A 25,150-nucleotide genomic window follows, 5' to 3' on the forward strand; every position below is an offset into this window, starting at 1 on the left:
TCCAATCTTTTTCGCTTTTCAAAAACGAAAAATCTCACAAAACTACCCCGACTCACACACGACAGTGGGGTTGATTGTTCTCACAGATTGGCGAGCCCCCGGCAGCGAGCAAGTCTGCTCACCGTTCCCCTGCTGCGGGCTCGTTGCAGGGTACGCAGCTGGAGAATGACCGCCAGACAAACCGGCTGACGTCGCAGGAGCGTGTGGCTGCCCGAGCCCAAGCCAAGGATAGGTCTATTATACTTCGTCATGCCAAGTGTGAGTCAACCTTCCACTTTTTTCCTCCCATTAGATATAGGGCTAGGAGTTAGTAAATGGGAGGCAACCCAGTCCAAAACCTAGCCTAAAACGACACTTGGCCTTTAGTCAAGAGTATGAAAATAGGGCCTGTGTGTCTTAACCTTCACCAAACCCCTGGGGTTCAATCGAACCCAGGTTAAGAACCACTGCCTTAGACGTTTATGCCACGACGCGTTGACTTGTTGCGTAGTCAAGATTTTTTGGAAGCACACGTCAGGCTATGGTGTAGGGTCCAAATGGGTCTGCGTTAATGGTGTAGGTCCGGTGTCACCGCAATGCAGAAGCATAAATCATCCTTTATTTAAGTATTGTATTCACCAAATACTTTTTTTACTTGTACTTGAGTACATTGTTTTGGATGACTACTTTTACTTTAACTTGAGTAATATTATTTTCAAGTAACCCTACTCTTACTCGAGTAAAATTTTTGGCTACACTCACCTCTGCTGATTGGTATACTGAAGTCATGTGAATATTTGTCTGATTGGTGAAACAGCCAATGTGGGCATCCCTGGCAAGAATAAAGTCAAATCTAACATGTAGCATAAAGAGGAAAAATGAACTGACCGTGTGTTGTGTAGCCCAAAGTAGCAAAGCAAGAGTAGCGTTTCTATGAAATCTATTCAAGAAAAAGTCAGTTTTTAAAAAAAATCACATAGCATAGCAATAAAAAAATAAATGAATATATTTGGTACTCATACCTTAAGTATGCTGTATGGGAGCAACAACCTGTGCAACATCTTATGTGTGAAGAATTGCGCAACTCAAGCAGACTCTCAAATCTGGCACCATCTCTACGCTGTCCCCATTTATGGTGGTTGGCTGAATGTCTGGGTTTACACCTCCTGAAGTCCAAAATGATCACTTCGACTCACAGGTTTTTTTGGACAAGGTTGATGGTGGTGGACCAGACTGACAGTTGCTTTGCCCTCGCTCTGTAAGATGAGATGAGACCCACAACCGTAGTGTCACCTGCAAAATTGACGATGGTTTTGGTCGGGTCGGTGTAGGAGGTATACTTGGTGAAGAGGGCCTGGTACTGGAGCTCAGTGCTGAAGACTGGTGGGGGTCTTATGCTTACAAGAACAAACAAACAAAATACAGTACACCTTGAGTAGAAACTAGTGCTGTCAAAATTATCGCATTATCGGGCGGTAATTAATATTTTAAATTAATCACGTTAAAATATTTAACGCATTTAACGCAAGCGCGGTATGCAAATAAATGCACAGGTGAAATTAATGGCGAGCAAACAGCTGGCGAAGAGGGACGCGGCATGTATGCTATCAAATGCGAACTCTCAGAGTGTTGACTGTAAAATGACGAGCGGTCAGATGACTTTTGTTAACGCTGCCTTTATTTGGTTAACAAGACTCAGGCACAATACAACACACACGCGTAGATGCGAGCTCAAACAACGGCCTAATAGTACTACCGTGTATCGGCTTAGCTGCCGTAAAGCAAGTTTCGTTATTGCCGCAAATGTAAACAAAGCGCTGCATAATGGATACATGACAGACAGTGGCTAGTTTTTGAAGTTGGCCCCCTTCCTCGGGTGGCCCATCAGCAGAAGTGATGTCGTCTGCCCGTCTGGTGTCAAAGTAGACGTGTCAGAGTACGTCACGTTGGGAGGAGAGGCAGCCAGCTGGCGGACGCGACGATCAGCTGACTGACAGTCTCAAAAAAGATAACACGGCCGTTGCACCACTCAGAAGTGCAGTGAGCAGCGTGGGTAATGGTTAAATGTAAACATGGAAGAGGTTGGCCCTCTGGGTGGGGAATTCAAATTAAAAAAGAATGTAGATGGAACAACTCTCAGAAAATGTAAATAAGTTGGTTTGCCTCAGCGACTGGCTGGAGGATGAGTAGAGAAGAGGGCCACATTTATGTGTACACTACAGACACTTTGCACACATTCTAAATAATACTGTTTCTGTTACTGTTCTAAGGCTCTGTTGTGTGTTTGTTTTTGCAGAGAAAAAGAAAATGTCTTCAACAGAAAGAATGTTAATGTTAATGCCATCTTGTGGATTTATTGTTATAATCAACAAATACAGTACTTATTGGGGTTGTTCCTATCATGTTTTTTTTTTGCTCCCGATCCGATCCCGATCGTTTTAGTTTGAGTATCTGCCGATCCCGATATTTCCCGATCCGATTGCTTTTTTTTGCTCCTGATTCAATTCCAATCATTCCCGATAATTTTTCCCGATCATATACATTTTGGCAATGCATTAAGAAAAAAAAAGAATAAAACTCGGACGAATATATACATTCAACATACATTACATAAGTACTGTATTTGTTTATTATGACAATAAATCCTCAAGATGGCATTTACATTATTAACATTCTTTCTGTGAGAGGGATCCACGGATAGAAAGACTTGTGACTTTGTATATTGTGACAATCATATGGTATTGTGACTAAATATTGCCATCTAGTGTATTTGTTGAGCTTTCAGTAAATAATACTGCAGCCATGCCCCAATGCATGATGGGAAGTGGAACCATGATGGGAAGTAAAACCACGACTGTGCATCATGCTACCAATGGATATATCTTCAGGTGTTAAGACAAAGCTCAATTACCACCTTGCTTCCCCACATTGCTTACCATGATATTTCTAATCATAGGGAGAGGGATTGCAAGGTTTTTTGCCAATTGAAGAAAGGCTCCAAAGGCTGCCAAAATTCACTCTACTCATGTTGCGCTGTCTTTTATCTCTCTATATAGGTAAAACGGCGTCATTACAGATTGAGCGCGACAATGAGTGAGAGGGTCGTGCAGCGAATATATTGATAGCGTTAAGTATTTTAACGTGACACATTTTTTAATAAATTAATTGCTGCCGTTATCGGGATATTCTTGACAAACCTACCTTAAGCTTAATTCAATTCAATTTATTTTATTTGTATAGCCCTCAATCACAACAAATGTCTCAAAGGGCTTTACAGAGGCAATATGATACATAATTAGAAATGAAGCAACAAAGATGAATAGATACAGTTCAAGTCCTGGGTATCCCCTATCCTTAAGACCCTCCATGCCGGCAAGGAAAAACTCCAAAAACTCCAGAGTCAATTGGGAGAAAAATGAGAAACCTCGGGGAGTACCACAGTCAGGAGAGATCCACTCCCAGGACGGATAGACAGGAACCCCAGAACTGCTAATGGGAATTAGCAAGCGAAGTTACAGTCCGTAAAAATACAGTGGAGTAAAGGAGCAAGAAGAGGTCCATCTAGTCAGATGAGACGGGGGTAGCAGCGAGGACGTCTATCCAGCCAGGGGTCCGGACAGTCAGGAGGCTGCAGCTGAAAAATAGCCCCTCCCTAGAGGGGAGGGGGGAAAGGTGACACCGGGTGACTAGTGATGAAGAGACTAGACAACTAGATATTAACATTGGAAAATAGAAATAAAGTAAGACAAGTGGTAGGTAGAGTAAGAAAAGGAGATAGAACTCAGCGGCTGTACTGCCCCCAGCATTATAGCTTCTAGTGCAGCTTGGACTAAACTGTGAGTCTACTCCGACTTCAACTAGCCTAACCATAAGCTTTGTCGAATAGGAACGTTTTTAATCTAATCTTAAATGTGCAGACTGTCTCGGCTTCTTTAATACTAGCTGGAAGCTGATTCCATAAAACAGGGGCTTGGTGGCTAAAGGCTCTAGCTCCGACAGTACTTTTATAAACCCTGGGAACTACCAGTAGACCTGCATTCTGAGATCGGAGTGTTCTGTTGGGGCGGTATGGAACCAGAGCATCGGTGAGATAAGATGGCCCCAACCCATTAATGGTCTTAAATGTAAGAAGGAGTATTTTAAATTTAATTCTAAACTCGACTGGAAGCCAGTGAAGTGCCTGGAGCACAGGGGTGATGTGCTCTCTTCTATTGGTTCCTGTTAAAAGTCTTGCTGCTGCGTTTTGGACTAGCTGAAGACCTTTTAGAGAACTTTTAGGACAAGCTGCAAGTAGGGAGTTACAGTAATCCAATCTTGATGTAACGAACGCGTGAATTAATTTTTCTGCATCGCTTTTAGATAAAATATTTCTAATTTTGGCGATGTTGCGCAGGTGAAAGAAAGCCATTCTACAGGTTTGTTTAATGTGTGCTTTAAACGATAAGTCAGGGTCAAATAAAACTCCTAGGTTTTTAACTGTGGTGCTGGAGGCTACACTTACATTGTAGTGTTGTATCGGTCGCAAACGATTCGGTCTTTTTGAACGAATTGTTTGGGTGAACGAGACCGAACTAATCACCATCTGCACTGATTCGTTCTATGAAGTTAGGGGTGGTCGCTGCGTGGGAAGGCGCTGAGCAAGCGGCAGCGTCTTCTGACATCACACACGACCAATCAGACGCCAGCCTCATCGCGGGCAGGGGAGGGAGCGGAAACAGAATCAGGGCGTCCGTCACTCACTTCCACGTGTAGCCAATAAGCAGCCACCGTGCACGCAAGGGGGCAAGACTGAGTTATGTCACTTCCCGTTCAGTGACTCGGTCCTCCGGTTCCTGACCTAGCTTGCTGCTAACTTGACTTTCCAGTAATGCGGTGAACGAGTCAAAAAATGGAAGGAAATGACTTTGTCACATATTTGTTAATGTGGAGCCTATCAAATGCTGCTCAAACAGACAAAACACCACACAAATCTAGTAAGCATGGTTTAGTGTACTACTTTTCTCAACAGACTCGGGACTACCTATGACTGACAACATACTATCAAATTTACAGTAGTTTAAAACACGGGTAGCTAAAAAAAATAAATAAAAAACTGGTAGCTACGAGGCAAGCAAAAGTGAGCTGCGGTCGCATGACGGCACTCACGGCAGTGAAGGGGGCAGAGAACTGTCACTATATGGAGGCTTCATGGCAGCGATATTTACCTCGTATGCGCACAGAAAAAGTATTTAGTATTATCACCATAATACTGATTTGAAATGAAACTGTATATACATGTCAATTTTTTCCGACTGTTTTATTTATTTAATTTTTTTCGTGTCAGAGCGTGTCGGGTGTTGGTTGGTTTGACAAATTATGTCCATCCGTCCATCATGTGCTACTCAAAAACAATGCACGCGGACACGGGAGATGTCGCAATATGTCTACATTTTTCTTAACAGACTAATTAGAGCAGAAAGGCAACATCGTAAAGAGCAAACAATTATTTCTCGTCAGCATTTGACGATCTGAGATGAGGGGGCGACAGGGGAGCTGACCGGATTATTTTATTTGTTAATACCAGTGCAAAAATTCAATACGATCATCTTAATACTGATTTGCAATTAAACTGTCGAATATCAAAATGTAGTATCGTTTTTATTTCAGAGCAGCACATTTGACAACTAGCTATTTACACTTTAGTTTTAACAATAGTGACCTAAAATAATAGTGATGAGCATAAAAACTAAAATACAACACAGCGAGAGGTAAATATGATGTGTCGGTCGTTCCATATTTAGAAATTAAACTTTCGATTTATTTTTATTTTCGTGACAGGAAGCATGCCGCGTTGGCATTGTATATGTGATCAAGATCATGCTAAAGAAAGTCCGTGCGCCCCCGACCCCAAACCCACACTCCCCCCACAAAAGGAAAATGTTTAACCGTGTCCTAAATCAAATGTCAAATGCAAGCACGAGCCATGACTTTGATCCCATTGAACTAGGACAGACGACGCGGAAGTTCTCCCTCGCTTTTGCAGCAGCGGGAGGGAGACGAGGCTGTCTGTGAAAGCAGAATGATATCGTCTGTCACTCATTTCTGAAACTACGACGAGTGGTCAATGAGGAGCCTGTGTGCAAGAGAGGGAGGGACCAAGTAATGTCACTTCCCGTTCAGTTATACTGCGAAGCGGTCTTTGGTGATTCGTTCGGCAACGTCACTTCCCGTTCACTAACCGAACGATTCATTTGGGCGGGGAGGGAGGTGAGGGGGGCGAACGATTCGTTGAACGATTTGTTTGAACGAATCTTTTTACTGAACGAACCGGAATGGATTCGTTTACTCAAGTGAACGACAGATCCCGTCACTATTACATTGTCCAGAGTGACTATCTGGGCAGCTAAAGAGTCTCTCACACTTTTCGGGCCTATTATAAGGACTTCTGTCTTTTCAGGGTTAAGTAGAAGATAGTTAGTGCTCATCCAGGTATTTATATCTCGGACGCAGGCGCTTAGTTTTTCCACTTGGCTGACCTGCTCAGGTTTAATTGATAAATACAGTTGTGTGTCGTCAGCGTAACAATGAAAGTTAATGCTATGTTTTCTGATGATATTACCTAGAGGAAGCATATACAGCGTAAACAAGATGGGCCCGAGGACCGATCCTTGCGGCACACCATAACTAACTCTAGAGTACGATGATGAATGCTGGTTTACATTGACAAACTGGTACCTATTAGATAAATATGATTTAAACCAGCAGAGGGCTGCTCCTCTAATGCCTATGTCACATTCTAATCTCTGCAATAAGATATTATGGTCGATTGTGTCAAAGGCTGCTCTCAGGTCCAACAGAACCAGGATCGAGACTAATCCAACGTCAGCGGCAAGTAACAAGTCATTAGTTACTTTAACTAATGCGGTTTCAGTGCTATGATGAGCTCGAAAGCCAGACTGGAAATGTTCAAATAAACTATTGTCCTGTAGGTGCTGACAGAGCTGTTTAATTACCACTCTTTCAAGGACTTTGGAGAGAAATGGTAAGTTAGAAATAGGTCTATAATTGGCCAAAATATCAGGATCAAGAGTAGGTTTTTTCAAGAGCGGTTTAATAACTGCATATTTAAAGGACTGCGGCACGTAGCCAGTAACTAATGAGGTATTTATTATATTTAAGATAATATCAATAGTTAGAGGCAGGGTCTCTTTAAAAAGTTTGGTTGGTTTGGAGGACATTATAATTGAAATTACATCGATTTGGTCTACAGTGGTAAAGTTATTTAATATTTTAGAGGGGTTTATAGGAGATTCCGAATTCTTTGTCTGCACTTTATCAGACCTAATAACTGGAAGTGATTCATTTATTTTATTTCTAATAGCTGCGATTTTATTGTTAAAATATTTTAGGAAGTCATCACAGCTAAGGGTGGTTGGGATATAAGGTTCTATTGAGCTGTGACTGTTTGTCAGCCATGCTACAGTGCTGAACAGAAACCTAGGATTATTTTTGTTTTCATCTATTAAGGATGAGTAATATCTGGTTTTAGCCGTACGCAAGGCCTGCTTATATGTCACTAAGCTGTGTTTCCAGGCAGAGAGGGTGTGCTCTGTGTTGGAACGGCGCCAAAGTCTTTCTAATTTACGTGTCGATTGTTTAAGAGAGCGTGTTTCAGCATTATACCAGGGAGAGGCTCGTCTCGGCTTGACAAACTTTAATTTGGGGGGAGCGACGACATCGAGGGTAGTACGAAGCATAAACATAACACGATCAACAAACTCGTCACAGGGAAACAGCAAGGAGGCAAGGCAGGGTGGCGGTGAACTCAAAAATGTTTTGAGTGGTCCATGATGTTGTCAGCTGGCGTGGCGGTCCGAGGCGCCCAGCCGTGGTAGGAGACGTGGTCGGCTGACACCGCAATCCGCGTCGCCCAAGAGAGTTCCAAAGCTCATACGCTTGCATATTGTGAGACTCATCCCAAACATACCTAAAAATTCCTGTATCTTTAAGGTTGTCGTTAATTCTTGAAGCATTTTGAAAACAAAGAGAATCAAATTCCCCTTGCGGAAAAGTTTTCTTTCTATAGGCAAGTGACAAAACCTTTAGAGCAGGGGTCTCCAGACCGATCCTCAAGGGCCGCTGTGGGTCCTGGTTTTTGCTCCAACCACTGCTCTAGAGAATCAGCATTTATCAATCGATGTCAAGCATCTTGTGAAAACCCTTTGTTTAAAGAGCCAATTCTGTCCCTGGTGGTCTAGTGGCTAGAATTCAGCACTCTCACCGCCACCACCCGGGCTCAGGATAGACATGACAAACCCTGCATTTTATCCAATGACTTGTATAATTTTGCTGCAGTGGAACAATGCACTTTTGGCGCTAACCTTCCGCACTGAAAAGCTGCAAAAATGAATCAAAATCAAACTGCGATATAACCAGTGGTAAGAAACAGATTTAGAATAAAAGTTCAGCGCATGTTTAGTCACTGACATATACACATTTTAGGGTAGACCGAGCTTCCCTTGCAGTCCGAGAGCAATAGGCTCTGGATTCCGCGGTATGCAGAGCCCGTTCTTGCACCTGTTAGATCCGGGTTCCTCAATCAGCGGACCGCGGTCCACAACCGGAACATGGCACACCTGTCTGCGGACCCAGAGCAAACGGCACTTTTAAAACAAATATATACTCTTATTAACACATATTATTTGTATGATTCTCTGATCTATCGCTATGCGCGACTGTTCTATTGCTAAATTCTGTTTCATTTTTAGTCAAATATCTTGCATGTTCCCACTTCTGTTGTCATCTCTAAGACAACGATGCGCTGATTGGCTGAGAGAACCTGCATGGATGCGCTGATTGGCTGAGAGAGCCTGCATGCTGCTAACTAGCTGCTAGCTAGCTAGAGTGGACGAACCGCAGCAGTGTGAAATACGAGTCGAAATACACCAAAATCTTGACTTCAATCTATCTTTAAATGATGAAACAGTTTTAAAACTTTCACATCGAAATGAAATAATAAATAAATGACTTCCAAATATAGAAAAGGTTACTATGTTTTTTGTTGTTGTTTTTTTTTTTTTTTTTTTTAAATATGAAGAAACCCCCCACCCAAAAAACATGAAAAGTAACACCAGTTACTTTGCCGAGTAACTAATTACTCTTGCATTCAGGTAACTGAGTTACTAGCTCAATTACTTTTTGGGAGAAGTAATTTGTAACTAATTAATTATTTAAAAGTAAGATTAACAACACTGGTCATAAAAATGAAGTCTGCAGAATGAAAAGTGACAAAAGCGGAGATTTTATTCTGCCAATTTGTTGCCGAACACAATTTGCCTGCAACTATTGCTGATCACTTCTCAGAATTAGCAAAAGAAATGTTCCCTGACTCAAAAATTGCATTGGTGAGTTGATTTTATCAATTGACCTTTTTAATTAATGATTAGACACACTAACGAACTACCTTCAAGTCAAACTGAATTGCGAACTGAAGTGCTGCCATCAAGACATGATAAAAATTGCCAAAAGTCCTACATACAATGATAACAAAAGTCACTTTTAATTTTAGTAATCATGATGTAGCTGAAGATATTCATTACACAAGGTTATATGTGACAATATTACCAATAAATTCATATTATTTTAAAAACTGAGTTTGTTTTTTGTTTCATATTGCACGCTACTGTATATACAACGTTGTAAGATTAGTCACCAATTTGTAAGGGCAACTTCGACAAGTGTGCAAAATGTACTGTCAATAGTTATTGTTTGCACCTTAATGACAGATCTAGTCAATTATTTAGTATACATGCGTAAACATTTTACGTGCGTGTTTTTTTTTTTTTTTTTGTGGTATTTTAGTCGAGAAAATGTTTTGTTAATTTCTTTTTATTTAATCAGAATGTTCACTGTATTTTTGTTTGGTCAAAAGAAAGCCACCTTTGTCACCTTTGACCTGCCTTGTACTTGACCGACATTAATAAATAGAACAATGCTTGTATGAAAAAAATAATGGTGGACCTTCAAGATATGTATTTGAGGATCCCTGCGTTAGATCCTCAGTGTAAAAAGAATGACAAAAACTCGTCAGTACTTTCTCGCATCCCTCTGGCTATGATCATAGACGTGTAAATAGTTGGGGAAGGAGGTGAGTGATGATTGGGACAGCCCGCATTTGGGCTCTGCAGAAGGGGCAGTGTCGTCTCGGTTGTCTATGCAGTTTCCATTACAATGAAAAGATGAATTTGTAAAATAGTTTCTTACTGCTACTACTTTCTTTTTGTTTTGTTCTTTTCAACTGGAGGGATTCTGATTTGAAGGCCTTCTATGTTGAGAAAGAAGAAGTAGAACTTCCCTTTCCTTACTGTCATCAGTACGTAAAGGACAAATACAAAAACTGCTCAAGACGCTTTCTCACGTTCCTTTTCGAGGCGGTTGAGTGGGTGGTCAGCAATATGAGAGCTACAGCTGGACTTGTGATATTGCTTTTTACAGTTTCTCAAGGTCAGCCGTTTCACTCTCTCAGAATAATAAAATAATTATAAGCCACAGCAATTATTTCATGTGATTAAATTCAAGTTTAGCTGCTCTTATTTTATTCAATTCTGTAATCCCCAATCTTTGTTTACTTATTTTAGAAAGTTGTAGTTTAGTTGAACACAATGTTTTTAAACACGGAAAATGTTTATAACAGCTTTGTTCAGGTTGACACAGTAAGATGTCTTTTTTAAACACTGTAAAGTACACTTACATAACTGTGACAACCATAGACTACTGTATGTATTTACATGACATTACATTATTTAACCAGACTTGCATTGTGTGTGTGTTTTTTTTAATCGCTTAAAGCAAAACGAAAATTGTAAAGTCTAAACAATTGAGTGTTTTTGTTTTTAATTTTATTTATTCCTTTCTAGGTGTGAGTGAGCCTTGTGATGGCAGAAAAGAAGGGGCTCAGTGTTATGGACAACTGGATGGAGAAATAGAAATTAAATTGATGGACATAGTCCCAAACTATTTTAACTGGGATAAAGATAGAGACGTTCATTATAAATGGAGAAACGGTACGTTTCGATATCTTCATCCTCTAAGATTTAGCTTCACCCCAAGTAATGGGACAATAAAGATGGTAAACCTGAAGAGGACTGATGGTGGGATATATACTCTTACAATCTTTGAAAATGAAGTTTCAATTGGAGGACGGAGAATGCAGCTCTTCATTGAAGGTGAATTAATTTCGAGCACATTTTTAATCTTTTGATTTCATTTCATATTATATTGTATATAATATGAAATACATATATACATATATATATATATATATATATATATATATTATATATCATATTATTTCATGTGTCTTAGAATACGCTATTTTGTGTATGCTGCAAAAAACAGCCAGGCCGACATCTACGAGCAAATTCTTTTATTCTTTCGATTAGACAGAAAAACTTATACATTTAAAAACAAGATGACAAAATGTAACAAAACAGAACATAGAACAGTACCACATATTAAAACTACACGTAGACAAAACATTTAGACTCTCTCTGTCCATACTTCGGTGGCCTCTGGGTTCAAGGGAGGAGACCTGTTTTCAGGATACATCCACTTTTAAGGTGTATATGCAAATTAACACGTGAACCCATTCCCAGTGGGCGTAACAAAGGCAGTTAATGTATAGAAAGACTACCAAAGTAGATGATTTGTTGAGAACAAAAAAGGTTCAAGAATGTCAATCTGTGGTCACTGATCTCATCAGCAGTCATCAAAACGAACATTTCTTTGGCTAAATTGCAAGACCACAGGTGTAATCCATGCCTTAAGCCCCCCTCCCCGCTAAAGTAATAAAAAGTAAGAACAGAGAAGAAAACCTCAGTGAACCTGGCCCCCAATCAGATGCAAATAGATATAAAAATGTCAATTGTATGTGCTTGATTATGCTGTAAAAAGTTTTGTCTATGTTGCTATCGTTTTTTAGATATTATACTTTTATAGTTCAATCAGAGGTCAAGCAGCCCCCCATTTTGAATAAAAATGGCTAAAAATGGTGTCAGTCATTTATGCTACGTTTGTGCTTGTTTGTGCTGTAAAAAAAAGTGTTCTGCTATCGTTTCATAGATATCTTTATATATGGCGGAAAACATTCAGGTGACTTGAAGTTCTGCTCTGAGACCCCCCCCCCCCCATTTGGCCAACTTTCAAAATTGTCCGATATTCATGTTTAATACATCTTTGGAAAGCTTAAAATCTCAATTTTCTGGGGGAAGAAAAATTTTGAACAGGAGGGCATTTAAATAAAAACTATTTTAAAATGTTTTTTTAGCGAGTGAGAGCACGCGAGAGCATAATTAAAGATGCTATGATTTTAACGAGATATTATTGCGTACCGTACTTACCTCTTTTCGATCCAAAAACTCCATGTAGCATGTATCACCGAGTGTCAAGACACAGCTGTGAATGGTCACAGCCGGATTTTGGGGGGATTTTATGGGTGAAACATGGTAATATAACAAGGGTCGCGATGCAGAAATCGCAGTCATCAAGGAGTGGTCGAGAGTTTCTTTTTCATATATTTACCTTTTAAACATTTTTCTTTGCTTGGATGGATTATTTATCATCTAACATATCGGGGGGAATGCAACAATATCAAAAAAATACAATTAAGCGATACTTATGAGGTAGATATCTGTGACTTATTTAAAGACACAAATTGTTTTCATTGTGACGTAATTTGTTTAGGAGTTTAAAATATGCGAGTGAATAATTTTTGAATGTCGTTTTTTTTTTAAACGAGGTATTAGACATCAATAATGATTCTAAGCTAAAAATGACAGACATTTTGAATAATAAATATAATTGCTGCCCTTCTTTTTATGGCTGGGCTGAAACAAAAGCGGTTGCGCGACTTCTGTAAACGGGGGTTTGCAGGGTAAGACGGACTAATTAAAAATAGTTCGGGGGCTTAATGCGCCATGAAGCAACTATGGCAGCATAAAGACATATTGTTCTATCAAACACAACAGTTCTTTTGGCTTTAAATACAGCAGTTTATTTTAAAGAGGGGTGCAAGAGCAGAAACTGCTTTTTCAGTCTTGTCTGTGTTTTCCGCCATATATTTTCTGTATCCATCTCCCTCAATAACAGGGGGTGTCTCAGTAAATGGGGGACTTAAGATATTTATTTTGAATGATGACGTGACTCGCAGCCCCCCGATTACTGTAAAATGGACGCGAAGGGGTGCCATTCATTTGTGCTACAGTTGCGCTAGTTGTTGGGACACCACTCTGTTGAGAGAGTTGGTACGCTCTGTCAGCTGCAACTAAAAGGCTACGTTTAACGTTATCACTGGAAAATTAATATTTCAATATCTCAAAAACGACAGCAGCACAAACAAAAATTTTTACAGCACAAACAAAATAAACGATTGACACAATTTTTAGCCATTTGTAATCAAAATGAGGGACTGGTTGACCTCAGATTATATCAGTTTTATATAAATTTGCGTCCGATGGGGGGGGGCAATTTTACAAATGTGAGAAGAACTTTGCTTACACAGATCAAAGATGGTCATAAACCACTAAGGCCTTCTTGTCACAAACAAAATATTACTGTAGGAAAATGACCTAAATTGAAATACACATTTTTTTTTTAAAGCAATGAAAGAATACATACAAAATACAGTACATGCCAATGGTTTGGACACACCTTCTCATTCAATTCGTTTTCTTTATTTTCATTACTATTTACATTGTAGATTCTCAATGAAGGCATCAAAACTATGAAAGAGCACATGTAAAATTATGTGCTGAACAAAAAAGGTGACATAACAGAAAACCTGTTTTATATTCTAGCCACCCTTTGCTCTGATTACTGCTTTGCACACTCTTGGCATTCTTTCGATGAGCTTCAAGAGATTCAATTCAATTCAATTCAATTTTATTTGTATAGCCCTAAATCACAACAGATGTCTCAAAGGGCTTTGCAGAGGCAATATGATACACAATTAGAAATGAAGCAACAAAGATGAATAGATACAGTTTAAGTCCTGGGTATCCCCTATCCTTAAGACCCTCCATGCCAGCAAGGAAAAACTCCCAAAACTCCAGAGTCAATTGGGAGAAAAATGAGAAACCTTGGGGAGTACCACAGTCAGGAAAGATCCACTCCCAGGACGGATAGACAGGAACCCCAGAACTGCTAAGGGAAATTAGCAGGCGAAGTTACAACCTGAGATACCTGAAATGGTTTTCAAACAGTGTTGAACGAGTTCTCAGAGGTGTGTTGCACTTGTTGGCCCCTTTGCCTTCACTCTGCGGTCCAGCTCACCCCAAACCATCTCAACTGGGATCAGGTCTGGTGACTGTGGAGGCCAGGTCCTCTGCCACAGCATTCCATCACTCTCCTTCTTGGTCAAATAGCCTTGAGGTGTGTTTGGGGTCATTGTCCTGTTGAAAAACAAATGATAGGCCAACTAAACGAAAACCGAATGTGATGGCATGTTGCTGCAGGATGCTGTGGTCGCTGGTTCAGTGTGCCTTCAATTTTGAATATATCCCGAACAGTGTCACCAGCAAAACACCCCCACACCATCACACCTCCTCCTCCATGCGTCATAGTAGGAACCAGGCATGTGAAATCCATCCATTCACCTTTTCTGCATCTCACAAAGACACAGCGGTTGGAACTAGATCTCCAATTTGGACTCATCTGGCCAAAGCACAGATTTCCACTGGTCCAATGTCCATTCCTTGTGTTTCCTAGCAGCTATTTGACCATGAAGGCCTAATTTGCACAGTCTCCTCTTAACAGTTGTTCTAGAGATGGGTGTTCTGCTAGAACTCTGTATGGCATTCATCTGGTCTCTGATCTGAGCTGCTGTAAACTTGCAATTTCTGTGGCTGGTGACTCGGACGAGCTTATCCTCAGAAGCAGCGGTGACTCTTGGTCAGTCTTTCCTGGGTCGGTCGTCGTTTGCCAGTTTTGTTGTAGCGCTTGATGGTTTTTGCGACTACACTTGGGGACACGTTAAAGTTTTTTGCAATTTTCCCCACTGACTGACCTTCATTTGTTAAAGTAAGGCTGGCCACTTGTTTTTCTTTAGCTGATTGAGCTCAAACAGGTGGTGGCTGAGTCGTCACTCATGGGGCAAGGTGGACTTTTTTTTAAGGTAGACTGACAACTCTTTCAGTGTCATGATTATTGCTAATTATCAGGGGTACAAATTCTTATGAACCCCAGCAAATTACACCCCAAAAAAAAAAAAATCATACAATGTGATTTCTGGATTTTTTTTTTTTATATTAGATCCCCATGAGTGGAAAACCATCTATGATTGAAATTTCAGACCTGTACCTATTTTCTAAGTGGGTGAAGTTGCAAAAGGACAAGGGGTGCCAATACTTCGGCTCTTCACTGTATTTGACATAGAGCACTGCCCTCAACATGACTCGAAAGCGCAGATATTAACCTCCCTACCAGTCTTTATTAGGGGACCAATTGACCACGGAAAACCAGAGATAGGATCCTTATAATTTCATAATAGTAACTTTGAAGGAAATATTATTCAAACCAGGAACTAAATTCTCCACTAGAAGGTACTCATGCTCTTTGGACGAATAATGCTTCATTTCTTTCATTTTTTTCTCTTGCCAGAATTCAATGATTTTTATTTATTTATTTTTTTAATTTCTTTGGCTTACTGTTTTTATGTAATGGGTTATTGTACATATCATTGTAACAACAGTTCATATAGATACACTACCGTTCAAAAGTTAAGGGTCACTTAGACATTTCCTCCTTTATGAAAGAAAAGTACAGTTTTTTTTCAATGGAAATAACATTAAACTAATCAGAAAAGCACTCTATACATTATTAATGCAGTAAATGACTATTCTAGCTGGAATCGTCCGTTTTTAATGCAATACCTACGTAGTTTTGTAAAAAGGCCCATTTACAGCAAACATCACTCCAGTGTTCTAATGGTACATTATGCTTGCTAGTTGCCTTACAAGTATAATAGATGATTAGAAAACCTTGTGCAATTATGTTGGCACAGCTCAAACAGTTTAGGTGGTTAGAGAAGCTATAAAACTGATCTTCCTTTGAGCTAGTTGGGTATCTGCAGCATCACCTTTGTGAGTTTGATTAAACTCTCAAAATGGCCAGAAAAAGACTCCCTTTCACGTGAAACTTGACAATCTGTTCTTAGAAATGAAGGCTATTCCATAAGCGAAACTGCCAAGAAATTGAAGATTTCCTATAACGCTGTGTACCACTCCGTTCAGAGAGCAGCATAAACAAGATCTAACCAGAGTAGAAAGAGAAGCGGGAGGCCCCGCTGCATAACCAGGCAAGAAGACAAGTACATAAGAGTCTCTAGTTTGAAAAATATATGCCTCGCAGGTCCTTATCTAGCAGCTTCATTAAATAGTACCCGTAAAACGCCAGTGTCAATGTCAACAGTGAAGAGACGACTCCGGGATGCTGACTTTCAGGGCAGCGTGGTAAAAAGAAAACATATCTGAGACAGGCTAATAAAAGGAAACGATTAATATGGGAAAAAGAACACAGACATTGGACAGGGGAAGATTGGGAAAAAGTGTTATGGACAGACGAATCATAGTTTGAGGTGTTTGGACTTTGGATCAAAGAGAAGAACATATGTGAGCTGCAGAAGAACTGAAAAGATGCTGGAAGAGTGCCTGATATCACCTTTCAACCTTGGTGAACGTAATGTGATGATGTGGGGTTGCTTTGGTGCTGGTAAAGTGGGAGATTTGTACAAGGTCAACGGGATTTTAAATAAGGAAGGCTATCGCTCCATTTTGCAACGCCATGCCGTACCCTGTGGACAACGCTCGATTGGAGTCCATTTCATCCTACAACATGACAATGACCATAAGCACACCTCCAAATTATGCAAGAACTATTTAGGAAAGAAGCAGGCAACTGGTATTCTGTAATGGAGTGGCCAACACAGTCAACAGATCTCAAACCCATTGCGCTGTTGTTGAAGCAGCTTGACCATATGGTACGCAAGAAGTGCCCATCAAGCCAATGCAACTTGTGGAAGGTGCTTCTGGAAGCGTAGAGTGGAGTTTCTCCAGATTACCTCAACAAATTAACAGCTCGTATTTCATTGGTCTGCAAAGCTGTCATTGTTGCAGAGGGAGCGTTCTTTGATAAAAAACAAAGTTTGAAGGAGAAAATTATTATTTCAAATGAAAATCTTTATTTCTAACCTTGTCAATGTCTTGACTATATTTTCTACTCGTTTTGCAACCCATTTGAAAAGTAAAAATGTGACTTTTATAGGACAACACAAAATTGTCTGGATGACCCCAAACTTTTAAACGGGAGTGTAACTTTGTGCTGAGTTAAAAAAAAAAAAAAAAAAAAAAAAAAAAAAACGCCATTATTTAAAAAAAAAAAAAAACATAAATAAATTAAAAAAAATCCAACAAATTTGTAAGCAGTTACTCACAATGTTACTAATTACATGACTATTCTTCTCACTGGATACTTTTTTTACTTGTACCTGGCTATATTTTTTGGATGACTATGTTTAGTTTTACTTGAGTAATATTATTTTGAAGTAACTACTACTCACATTTTTGGGCTACTCTACCCACCTTTGCCCTTGAACTGTAGTGTGGTACCAAATGCCTTGGATTGCTGCAAGAATTCCTCACCAGAGCTTGAGAAGTTGGCGAGAACTCCAAATTTGTCTGCTACTTTTTCCAGTGTAGAAAATCCAAGGGCGTAGGTTTGCATAGGGACGGTAGGAACAAAACTCAACTTTTCAGGAGGTTCAAATTGTCCCCACCAACTTTTAAGCAACTTATTTGCATTAGATAATGTGTTTTATAGGTCATTTAGATTGTCTTCTCATATGTTGAAACTAGTGTTGCACCGATACCATTTTTTGGCCCCGATACCGATACCTGGCTGTGCAGTATCGGCCAATACCGATACCATACCGATACCACCCCGATTATACATATATATATTTTTCTTAATTTTTTTTTTTTTTTCCAAAGAGCTACATAATTGGATGTGAAATCATTGCTATCAAGGCTTTGTCAGGCTGTTGCTTACCTTTGCAAAATAGGAAAAAGTACACTAAACCCTAGTAGACAATAGTTGAATAAACCTTCCGCTCTCAAAGGCCAAAATAGTGCTAAATTTGTGAAATTAATAAAACATGTATAATACTAGCCCAACAGTAAGAAAGTAAAAATAAATTCATAATAATAAACTCTGAATGAACTGAATAAACTTTTTTAAACCTCTTAAAGTCCAAACAGTGCAACTTTCATGAAATTATTGTCACATTCTGCTGCTGGTTAGATTGTGTTTTGTTGCTGGGCGTGGGGGCGTGGCACTTGAATCCAATGTAGGCTCATCAACGCAGCATTTAAGCACGGGTGATCTCAGAGAAGGCTGCAGAGATATTTGCCTTGCTGATCGCTATTTGACATCTGGCACAATAATCTCGCTACATTTGCTTGTTATGCCCCTGCATTGGGTTTTTCTGTTAGTGGGCCGCTCTCGTTTGTAACCGCTGCCTATCGTCTTAGTTTGTCCCTCGACCTGCCGTCACGGACTCCTTTTGTTATTTCTACTGTCCCGCGATCGCGTGTTATTTTTTGTTTGCAATCATTAAACCTTTTTATGGATCCCCCGCTTGTTGTCTGCTTCGAGGTTCAACCTTGTTTCCGCATTTGCGGACGCTAACAATTATAAGTAATAATAATTGACCACAGCATCCCGTCCCTCCTTTTTATCGGGAGGTGGGAGTCCCTTATTTCTATTTCTGAAAGGTAGCAACCCTACTTTGGAAACACTTCCCAAATTACTGCGGCATTTCTTTCAGTAAAAGACAATAAAAGTAAAGTAGACGAAGTGAACTGACCAGAGATCGTTGCTCCGGTCCAGCGGCCTTCTTCCTCTGGATAGCAGTCCTGCTCTTGCAGGCTCAAACTCGTTGTGTTCGTTCACGTTTCGTCTTCAAATGTTTTATCAAGTTCGAGGTATTGAAACTGGCCGATTTAACTCCACATCTCCAAACTTTCAGGCCGCAAATCTTGCATGCAGCCATTGATTTTAATCGATGGGATTTCTATTTGGAAATATTTCCCGACCGCCGCGGCGCCGCCATATTTCCTGGTTTGTTTTTCGACCATATAAAAAAGCCCCCTTTTGATTGGTCAGGAGTGGCTATTGGCCCGCTGTCATTGGTCTGGAGCAGGCCAATAGCGATAGCTGCTTGGTGTTCACGTGTCATCACACAACACAGAGACAGAGTGTAGTGAGCATCAGGAGGAGAAAAAGGCTGTGGTCAAATGTTATAATAATGGACCGGTAAATGGTATCGGCGCCATCTTTGTTGGTACTCGCCGATACCGATACCACCATTTCGGGCCGGATCGGCGCCCCCTGCCGATACTAGTATCGGTATCGGTGCATCTTTAGTTGTAACGATAGAATTGATCCTACCATTATTAAGTGAATTATTTTCATTCTTTTCAGACTTACATTTCCCCCTTTTTCACTTGGTTTATGTGCCATTCCATGTTTTGTTTACCTCAAACGCACGTTTGATTGGCTGATAACTTGACCCCCCCCTCCCCAACACACACACACGTCACTCTCAGTACAGAAATACGTTACATGGGAGGGATATTAGAAGCTTTTTTCGGCCAGCAGCCCGCTGTAAGTAATGTAAAACTTGTTGTGAAACGCAGCACTAATTTTGCATCACAGTTTAGCATTACCATTACATTAAATTGTGTGAACTTGCTAACGGAGTAGGGAGCTGCTTAGGAGAAGTATCCTTCTGTATGTGTTTTCTACTATGTTAACGTTAATTAAACTGTGAGAAATATAATGCACTCTGCTCAGCTGTAGGAAATTTAGTGCGTTAATGTTTACTCCCTTCTCCCCAGTTTTCATTTTTATTTTGCTTATGTGGTCTTAAAGCAGCCCAAAGGAACTTTCCTTTTTTTTCGTTGAGTTTGACTGTGCTTGTGGACAAAGGCAGTAGTGTTTTTCCTGAAAGAAGGCTCAGTTTTTTATTTATTTTTGTTATTCCCTGACTAAGAAGATTTTTTTTGTGTTTCATTTATTTAGACAATTTGGAGTGGTATTAAGACAAATGTTTATTTTTATTATACTTAAGAGATGATAACTAAGTTTATATTTCTTGTGTATGTTAATATAATTTATGGTCAAAACTTCAAATAACGCAATTTCAATTTCCTAATAAAATCCAGACATTTATTCTGGAAGCTTTCAAAATGTTTCTTGAGTAGTTTTTAAAAACATAGGTTTGAATCAAATGGTGTATTACCTGAACCAATACATATCTACTGCATTAACCCACCTTTCTTAAAACTGAAATCAATAAATAAATAGATAAATAAATAAATTCCCGTTTTCAGTGTAAATCAACTAGAAATAAGTGAAATTATTTGCCCAGTGCTTCAAGTAAATTTTACTCAGCTAGCTAGCTAGAAAAATAGCTAGCTGAAAATAAGTTTAACAGACCTATTTTAAGCAAAGCGTTTGTATATTTAAACTTTAAAAAAAAAAAAAGAAGAAGAAAAAAAAAAAACATTTGTTCGTTAGAAATGTTCTTAATTCAATAATACAACTAGGTAACAATAGCACCAACATATTCATGGTTAGTGAAGGTGTTCAATGTATTTGTTGTTTATGCTTCTTCTGTCTCTCTCTCCTTCTTTTCTTCTGTTCCCCCATAACCCCTTCCTGTTCGCTGCTTTCTCCTAATAAACAAGGTACGTTGAATGATCACAATGGGAGTATGTCATACTCCCATGTGATATATTAACTGTTTTGACCAATCGGACACTCAGATCTCCATTCTCTGTGTCAAGCAGCTGAACAGGACAGGTTAAAGAAAGAAATAAGAAAAAGAAATGTTCTTAATTCAAGAATATATATTGTTCAAAACATGATTTGAAAGCATTTTTTTCTTGATTTAGGTGAAAAATTACCGACATTTAGATATAAAGGCTTAATAAGAACATATGGTAATATTTACAAAAAGTAAGTGGAAGAATCTGACCCATTAATCTGTTAACTAGCCTTTAAAACTCAAGACAAGATGAAAATTATTCGACTAGATTTAAGAAAAATTATCAGATTATGACGTTATACTGTAAATTTGCAGTGTATCAGTTAGTATAGGTCAATACAGATTTATTTTGCATCAATCATCAAGCCTATCAATTAATTAGTTTCTTATTGGAGAGAAATGTAGCCCTGATCGCCTTTCACCCAATCTGTTTAGTCATATTAATGTCCCGTCCCCAGCAAAATGTGTACATGCAGGTTATGCTGTTATATCGTCCCTACCAACAATGAGACCAAACCTACGCCCTTGAGAAAACCTCTTTGACGCCAGATGCGGTTGCATCTCAAAGAGGAAAAAAGTAAGGATTCTAGTGTTTGCCAAGTTAGTGGAGTAAGAGTAGCGTTCATTCTTCACACGTCTACTCAAGTAAAGGTCTGGCCAGTTGAAACCAATCATTTTTATTAAAACGTTACGTTAAGTAAATGTAACGGAGTAAATCTAACTTTACTACCCACCTCTGGAAATGAATCATTTAACACCTAAGACCTCTTTGACCATTTTCCATTGCAACTTAGTATTTCCGGTGTATTTAATCAAGTAGACACAACAGGTGCACATGATTAGCTTTAGCTGCTTATGACATTAAAGCTTGATTGTATATTCCTCTAAGCTCCTGTTGCCACCATTCATCTGGTCTCCATGACTCTGTCCAACGGAGAGCAGCTGGTGTATTGTTCCTCCAAAAGAGGGGACAACCTTCATTACAGGTGGAGTCTGAACCAAAAACCATTGCTGGACACGGATTTAGTTCATGGACATGTTCAGGCAAGCAACATCACTCTGAAACGACACATCTCAGGACAGCTAGTCTGCTCTGTTCGAAATAACGTCAGTGAAAACCAGGAAGGAGTTTGTCTGTCTTGTGGTGAGTAAGAACACATTGAAGTTTTCTCAATGTTTAAATAGTCTACGTATTTTTATTATCATTACAAATGCATTTACACATCGAAAAAAACAATGGAAAAGTTTGTTAAATATATTTATCGTATGAGAGGAAAGCGCCACTTTCGTTTACATTCAGCCATAGACTTCATTACTATTGACGTGACACTATGTCATTCTTCACATCACGCCTTATCAGAGGGGACCGAGCCGCCGAGCTTCATTTAGAAATAGTCAGCCGAAGACGGCACACACTCTTTTCAAGCCAGATTCAAGCTAGGATTTTTGGAAGAACTACGAAAACTGTACCGCATACAAACAGGACGGATTGTCTCAGGAGTTAATTTGTTCGAGGATTCAAGGCAAATATTTTATTTTTCGTATCATGCATGCATTTTGAAACGCTGTGAATAAAAACAATGGGAGAATGGGAACTGCTACGGTCATTCTTCGACATATTAAGTAAAATAGATGCGTAACTGCCCGTTTTTTTGCTCTTTCAACAAAGAATCGAGACAGTTTTACGTCCATATCTACAAAGAATTCAGTGATTGAAGCATTTATTTACAAGAATTTTCGCCAGAAAAGCTCTGTTTACGCCAGGCGGCCGCTAGCCTCATTCGCTAACAGAGTAGCATTGTACTTGACAATACCCGTACAATAAATGCTAACTGCTCGGTTTCTTCGCTTTTAACCTAGAATCAAGAGTGTTTTACGTCCATATCTATGAAAAATTTGGGGATTTAAGCATTTATTCACAAGAATTTTCGCCAGAAAAGCTCTGTTTACGCCAAGCGGCCGCTAGCCTCATTCACTAACAGAGTAGCGTTGTACTTCGACAATATCCGTAAAATAAACGCTAACTGCATGGTTTCTTTGCTTTTAACCTAGAATCGAGACTGTTTTACGTCCATATCTATGAAGAATTCGGGGATTTAAGCATTTATTCACAAGAATTTTCGCCAGAAAAGCTCCTTTTATGCCAGGCGGCCGCTAGCATCATTCACTAAAAGTATATAGTGTATAATGATTATAAAGGGCTATTTTATTCTATAATAAATTGTGATTGTATATATAATTTATTAATAATCTACTTGCATATCATTTATAATTGATTCTGCATGTTTTCCTCAAGTATTAAGTTACTGATGTTAAATTAAGTGATATATTAGCTGTTGAAAACTTGCAGTATTGAAAAAAAATATTAAGTGGCTATTTTGGTCAAAAACTTATATGATATGTTAAATATTGCTATTGATCCTTAAAATATAGGTCATTATCTCTGCATTTGGTGAGTTTTGTGCATCTAGTGTAAAATCTGAGACTTTTAAAAATTTTTATTTAAGTTGTGTTTTACTTATATAACAAATAATTAATCGGGATTTTATAAGGGAACGACTTTGAATTGTTTGATGCCGCTGCTCATGGAGACTCATACAGAGGGGAGAACAAGTATTTGATACACTGCCAATGGGTTACTCCCCACTGTATATGGCTAAGGTAGGTGCCTGTTTTGGTTATAGGTTGGTAGCAGCTTTGGTTTTGTAAATATTTGAATTTGAAGTTTTTGAAAATAGGCCCCCTTCGAAGCGGCCCCGTTTCCCATGTCATGTCAATAGGTTATGAAGTCTATGCACGGACATGAGTAAAACTTGCATACTGATGCATTCACAGGATCTGTAATTCGCTGCCAACAGACCAGTCGCGCTCAACGCGCTGAAGCGTGTTGGATTTCGCGGTGAGGGTGGATTTAAATTCTTCATAACTCCGCATAATTATCGCGCATTACTCGTCTGACAAATAAGTTGCCCGTGCCATCGTCAAAAGTTGTGTTTGACTCTGGTATCCGCCCCCTTTTATGTGAACGCGCAGTAACTCTGATTGGGTTAACACAGGTTCAGCAAATCAACTTCATAATCAGCGTCGTAGCACCGATTAACCCCACAGTAGATAACCAGGTTTTGTCAAGCCCGGTTTCCCGCTGGAACCCTGGGTTACTTCTATTTGAAGGGGTTAGGTTGAACCCCGTTCGTAGTACAGGCCACTGAGTGAAACTGTTTCAGGTTGTTTTCACAAGAACTTGTATGATTGTATCTTTTCCATACAGAAAAATTGCTCAGAACACTGATAATTTCCAACGTTTGTGTTCTACCCAACAGATTTAGGGATGATAATTCGTACCAGTGTTTTGTCAGTGATCATTCTCACAGTGATCACAGTTGTGATCTACACTCTGAAGAGAAGCAACAAGACACATGAAGGTAAAAAATGTTTGCAAACATTGCAAACAACGTTGCTACATACAGTAAACAAAATTTGAATTGATCTGATTTCTGTGCCACTGTCTCTGCAGTTACAGAAAACCTGGAATTAATTGATGTGAATACATGAGGAGAAGTAGATACAACAGGGAGAAGAGAACAAATATTGCAGAGTAAAAAGTTCAGAGACTTGATGTTGAACTGTAACAGGCAATGTTTATTTTATCAGCAAGCAGAAGATTTGGTCCGATTTCCCTTTAAACAATAGTTGCTAGACGACCTAAATCTTTAGGGGTCTGCAGGAGATGCTTTTATGACATGTGAAAGACAATATTTGTTAGTAATATATTTCATTATACAGTTTTATTTGCAGATGCATTTGCTTTGATTTGAATTTGTTTTACTCATCCGTTGGAATTGCAAATAAGAATCTTTTAATTGAATTCCATGGATAAATAAAGGTTAGAGGAAATAATATGGTACACACATTTTATTCGCGAACATGTGTGATGAATAGTAAATGTTGAGTTGTACCCTAAACTGTACAACAAAATAAAGAGTAAAGTACAAAAGAATATACAATTACTGTGTGTATCTATTTACAATGCTGTGATTTGAGTACATTGTTTTACCAGAGAAAGATAACAGGTTTGAATAAGGCTTGAATTACTTCATTTGTGTGTAATGAATCTAAAATAAACAATAGTTTAATTTTCATTATTACATTTTGGAAAAATAAGGAAATTAATCACAATATGCTATTTTTTATCAATATTATAATTTTTTTTTAAAAAGAAGGACTACTTGGTATGACTGTTGCAGAAGTAAAAATTCTTTCTCCCTGGCGATCTTTAAGTGAGGGAGTTCCGGCAATAAATTCTAACTACTT

The 25,150-nt window shown here is 39.1% G+C and overlaps 1 protein-coding gene across 1 annotated transcript; it reads left to right on the top strand.

Annotated features, from left to right (window-relative positions):
* Positions 1 to 10,393: 10,393 nt before the first annotated feature.
* On the top strand, positions 10,394 to 24,892 carry LOC130924459 (uncharacterized). The gene is made up of 5 exons (XM_057851058.1): positions 10,394 to 10,461; positions 10,875 to 11,183; positions 21,729 to 21,983; positions 24,160 to 24,261; positions 24,354 to 24,892. The coding sequence occupies exons 1-5, from the start codon at positions 10,413 to 10,415 to the stop codon at positions 24,389 to 24,391; spliced, it is 753 nt and encodes a 250-aa protein (XP_057707041.1). The 5' UTR covers positions 10,394 to 10,412; the 3' UTR covers positions 24,392 to 24,892.
* The last annotated feature ends 258 nt before the right edge of the window (positions 24,893 to 25,150 follow it).

Source organism: Corythoichthys intestinalis, chromosome 11 (genome assembly GCF_030265065.1).
Source record: "Corythoichthys intestinalis isolate RoL2023-P3 chromosome 11, ASM3026506v1, whole genome shotgun sequence".
NCBI lineage: Eukaryota > Metazoa > Chordata > Actinopteri > Syngnathiformes > Syngnathidae > Corythoichthys > Corythoichthys intestinalis.